The following is a 5,100-nucleotide window of genomic DNA, read 5'->3' on the forward strand; positions in this document are numbered from 1 at the left end:
TATGGAAGTTGTGCATTTTCTCGTTTCATTTGTGTTGTATAGATCATGCCAAAAGAAAGAAGGGATAGCCTTAACATACCTGGAGTTGGGAAAAATCCGTATGATGTTCTTGAAAAAGGTTGCAGCGTACTCCTTTAGAACCGTAAAATTTTACGTTGCTACTGCACTAATAATTCTCGCTGGAATTGATTTGGTCGGGAGAAATTTTGTTGGATTGAGTTTTAGTGCCTGGTTTGAGAACGTTTTGAATTTGAATTAGGAAGAAGGTATATGATTCTCACTTGATTATTCAATGTCCAAGTGAAACCAAATTGGAATGTCTTACATGAAGTAGACTTATGACTAAGAGACTACTATTACACATAAGTAGACTTGTGATAAGTCTTACTTTAGATGGCCACCTAAGACAGTATGACTAAGAGTCATATGTCTTATTAGTGCCTTGCTACCACGTGGGGGTGAGGTGGGGATTTTAAATCTTTATCCACTAATTTATTAATTAATTAGGTAATATTCCGTTACCCAATAATTAACCAATTACCCACCTAATTAAGAATTATTTTCACTTACTTAAAATACTACTCACTTTTTCACATACCTTATATATCTTACTATCATGGTCATGTGGTACCTTGTATGGCACTAGTCCATAAATACCGAGTATTTTAGCTCGGGCCGTATTTTACCCCAAAATGTCAAATTTCGACGAAATTCATTTTCTTCGATTTGCTTACCCACTCACCTTCACGAATTTTCTCATCACTTGTTTGAAATAGCATAATACTTATAATCTCATTCCCGAACTTACGTCGATTAACTTACAATGAAATTTTATCGTACGAAAATGCAGGATGTAACATCTTATTTCCGAGCTTCTATTAATTTATTTATGGTGCACTTTCACGTACGAAAACATGGGGTGTAACAGACTCGTATCCCGAAACCCGACAAAACTCACAAATTCTGACTACCCATTCAATTACGAGTTGAACCATACAAAAATCATTAAATTCCGACCTCAAATCAACCTTCAAATCCTCAAATTTCATTTTACAAAAGTTTTCACAAAATCCCTAATTCCTCCGCTTCAAATCATCAAATAAATGATAAATCAAAGATGAAATCATGAAAAATGGACAAATTCGATTCAAAAACACTTATCCCGAAGCAAATCGCGAAAATTTCCTCCAAAATTGTCCAAAATCGAGCTCTCTAACTCAAAACGTGATATAATAACCAAACCCTCGAAATAGAGTTTTAAACATTCTGCCCAGATATTTGTCTTTTGCGATCGCGGACACACCCTCGCGATTGCGAAGAACAAACTTCCACCTCTTTAAAAGACTTTATGCGAACGAGCTCAGAGTCGTGAACGCAAAGCACAACACGCTCCAAAACTACCCAAACGCGGAAACAGCATCGCGATGCGAAGGCTTACCGTCTGACACCTCAGCTGAACTCACTCTTATACGCGATTGTGACTGTCCTCGTCCTCTCACGATTGCAAAGACCACTGCCATGGTAAGCTTCGCGAATGCGTCTCCTCTTTGCGAACGCGAAGTACATTTCACCTGCCGTCCAGAACACTCGACGCGATCGCGACTTACTCCTCACGATCGCGAAGGAGGAAACCAGACATCATATATCAGCAATCCAAAACTTAGAGAAATGGTCTAAAACCTGTCCAAAACACACCCGAAGCTCCCAGGACCCTGCCAAACATACCAACCAGTCCTAATACACGATACGAACTTACTCGTAGCCTTAAATCACATCAAACAACACCAAAACCATGAATCGCACATCACAAGCCTAATGAAACTAATGAACTTTCAACTTCTAAAACTCATGTCGAACCATATCAAATTAACTCCAATTGACCTCAAACTTCGCAGGCAAGTCACAAATGATACAACGGACCTATTCAAACTCTTGAAACCAAAATCGGAACCCGGTATCAATAAAGTCAACTTCCGGTCAAACCTCTCAACCTTCTAAACCTTCAACTTTCCAACTTTTGCAAAAAAGCACCAAATTAACCTACGGACCTCCAAATCAACATACGGACATACGCCTAAGTCCAAAATCACCAAGCTATTGGAATCCTCAAAATATCATTTTTGGATCGTCTATACAAAAGTCAAACTCCGGTCTACTCTTTCAACGTAAACTTTCAACCTTGGGACTAAGTGTGCTAATTCACTCTGAAAACACCCCAAAACCAATCCAACCATCCCGGCAAGTCACATAAACATAAATAAACATAGAAAAAGTAATAAATAGGGAAAACGGGCTATAATAGACAAGATAACCGGCCGGATTGTTACAGTGTAGAACCATAATTGGGGGAAGGTGCAAAAAGGAGATGGGGTAAACCTACATCACATGGAAGGAAGTTATCTCAAAGGACCTACTGGAACCACTACACACTTAGCTAAAGATAAGAGACGACGAAAGGGAAAATCCATATAGGTGATACCTATTAGTTGGCAATATGCTTTAGATATGGTAGAAAAATTCTATTATTATTCTTGTTGTTGTTGTTGTAAGTGAAAGGACGATGATTCATATTTTCGACCCAACTAATTAGTCGGGATTGAGGTATAATTACTGTTTGTGTTTGTTATAGTAGTATTACCGAATTATTGTGGAAACATGACAAGTGGAGCTTCGATGATCATGTATTTATCGAATCAACTATTGTAAATGCAGCTGGTGATGAAAGGCCTAATCCGTAATCATGGACATATCATAAATGATTTTGATTTCTTCCACCTTCCATTGATAGTGAAATTAATAATTGGTTGTCAAACAGTATGAAGATTTTTCTTATATTGACATTAATATTAAAGCTGGAATAATTCAAAGAAAAGCTGATCTGTGCTTTATTTCCTTTAGTTAATATTCAACTTAGTCAAATATGCATGTTTGGTAAATTTGAATATGTTGACATCAAGCCTACCACCCACAATATCTTCCTATATATATCACTATGAAAGCACTCTTCATTTGTGTGGTAGCCTGCATTTCCAAGTAGAATTAACTGTTGTTGAAAGAATCATAAAGGCATAAGAGATGGCAGCCAAAGTAGAGATCATATCCAAAGAAATGATCAAACCATCATTCCCAACAACTTGTACCCTTAGAACCCACAAACTATCACTTCTCGATCAAATTTCACCCCCGGTTTTCATCCCTCTAATTTTCTTCTACCAAGATGAACTTGGAAATATCAATCGTTCAAGAAATATACAGCTCTTGAAGAAATCTCTATCCGATGCTTTAACGCGATTCTACCCATTGGCCGGAAGGTTCGCTGATAACAATTTTATTGATTGCAATGATGCTGGAGCCGAGTTTATTGAAGCTCAAGTTCATGGTCACCTTTCACAAGTTATAGAAACTCCAAAAATGGAAGAACTAAGAGAATTTCTCCCAAGAGAAGCATGTGAGGTACAGAATAATGATGTCCTTCTAGCAGTCCAAGTTAATTTATTTGATTGTGGAGGAATTGCCATTGGTGTGTGCATGTCTCACAAAGTTGGTGACGGTTCGTCCATAGTAACGTTCATCAATGCATGGGCAGCCATAATTCGGGGAGACAGTACTGGAATTGTGCAACCTAATTTTAACCTATCAAGTATTTATCCGCCATTAGACTTGTCTAAGTCAAGTTTCAAACCATCTATCGGGATAAAGAAGGATAAACTTCTGACAAGAAGATTTGTTTTTAATAAGGAAAAGCTTGATGCAATCAAGAAATCGGCTTCAGGATCACAAGTGAAGGATCCCACTCGCGTAGAAGCTCTCTCGGCCTATGTATGGAAGCACTTAATGAAAGTTTCAAAGTTGAACAGAGACTCTACCAAGATGTTTGCTGCTGTGCATGCAGTGAATATTAGATCGCGAATGAATCCAACCCTACCATACCACTCCTTTGGGAACCTGTGGACAACTGCAGTAGCATTCTTAAGTCCAAAAAGTGAAGAAATCGAAATTGATGATTTGTTATACCACTTGAGAAGTGCAATAAGAAAAATTAACAGTGACTATACTGAGATATTACAAAACGGGGAAGAGTTTTTGAAACGTATGAGTAAATTAGCAGAGCTATTCTCAAAGAAGGAAGTTGAGTTTTATAATTTTAGCAGTTGGTGTAGATTTCCTGTGTATGAAGTGGATTTTGGATGGGGAAAGCCAGTATGGGTATGTACTACAACTTTTCCTTATCAGAATACGGTCATCTTTGTGGGTACAAAATGTGGGGAGGGAATAGAGGCATGGGTTAACATGCTCGAGGATGATGACTTTTTTGAAATTTCGACATGATTTAATTAGCCACTGTTGCACCAACCATGATTTGTCACCGCACTTTTTCGCTTATTGTTTTAGAATTAATTAAAGTAGGTGTGAAAGAATAAGGACATAATAAAGTGTGGACTTCCACTGTCTATGTTCGTTTTTTTTTATTCCTAGAAGATAATTATGTACATACAATATTCTTTCTGTTTCTAAAATTGAGAGTGCGTTTAGTAAAAATATTTTTTTTTTTTGGATTTTCTTAAAAATATTGAGTTTCTTACTTATTTTTTCGGTGCTTGGTAGGGTAGCACTGAAAATATTTTTGAGATATAATTTAGGCAAATACTATATGAAATGAAATAGATAAAGGCGGGGAGAGCGATCGCTAAGGGACTAGGGGCCGAAGTAACGGTGGCGATATTGGGGGAGAGAGGTGTGGTGGTGGGGTGGGCTGGGGGGAGGGGCGAGGGTGGGAGGTAAGGGGTGAGGGTGGGGGTAGGGAATGGGGAATGGAGATTGAGGTAGGGTGGGGTAGAAAATAAGGCGGGAAAGGTTGAGAAAGAGTTTTGGAAAATATTTTTTCTTGTTTTGGCAGGGAAGTCATGTTCTTCCGATTGGAGAAAATGAGTTTATGATTTTTCAAAATATTTAAACCAATTAAACATGAAAAATAATAGAGAACATTTTCATTCATATCAAACACACCCCAAGTGTTCAATGCTTCGTCGTCGTAGCAAACGTTTCTTTGGTGTTATTTCTGCATTCTCTTTCATGCATATTTTAACTATCAGTCGTCGG

The 5,100-nt window shown here is 37.9% G+C and overlaps 1 protein-coding gene across 1 annotated transcript; it reads left to right on the top strand.

The window, feature by feature from the left end:
- The first annotated feature begins 2,943 nt into the window (after positions 1 to 2,943).
- Positions 2,944 to 4,565, top strand: LOC109210489 (vinorine synthase-like). The gene has a single exon (XM_019373912.1). It carries the CDS (start codon positions 3,076 to 3,078, stop codon positions 4,327 to 4,329), a length of 1,254 nt encoding a protein of 417 aa, XP_019229457.1. The 5' UTR covers positions 2,944 to 3,075; the 3' UTR covers positions 4,330 to 4,565.
- Positions 4,566 to 5,100: the final 535 nt, after the last annotated feature.

Source organism: Nicotiana attenuata, unplaced genomic scaffold (assembly GCF_001879085.1).
Source record: "Nicotiana attenuata strain UT unplaced genomic scaffold, NIATTr2, whole genome shotgun sequence".
In the NCBI taxonomy this organism is placed as follows: Eukaryota; Viridiplantae; Streptophyta; class Magnoliopsida; order Solanales; family Solanaceae; genus Nicotiana; species Nicotiana attenuata.

Bases quoted from the DNA above. Each gene is read 5' to 3' on its own strand.
- LOC109210489 (XM_019373912.1), top strand. From the start codon at position 3,076: ATGGCAGCCAAAGTAGAGATCATATCCAAAGAAATGATCAAACCATCA.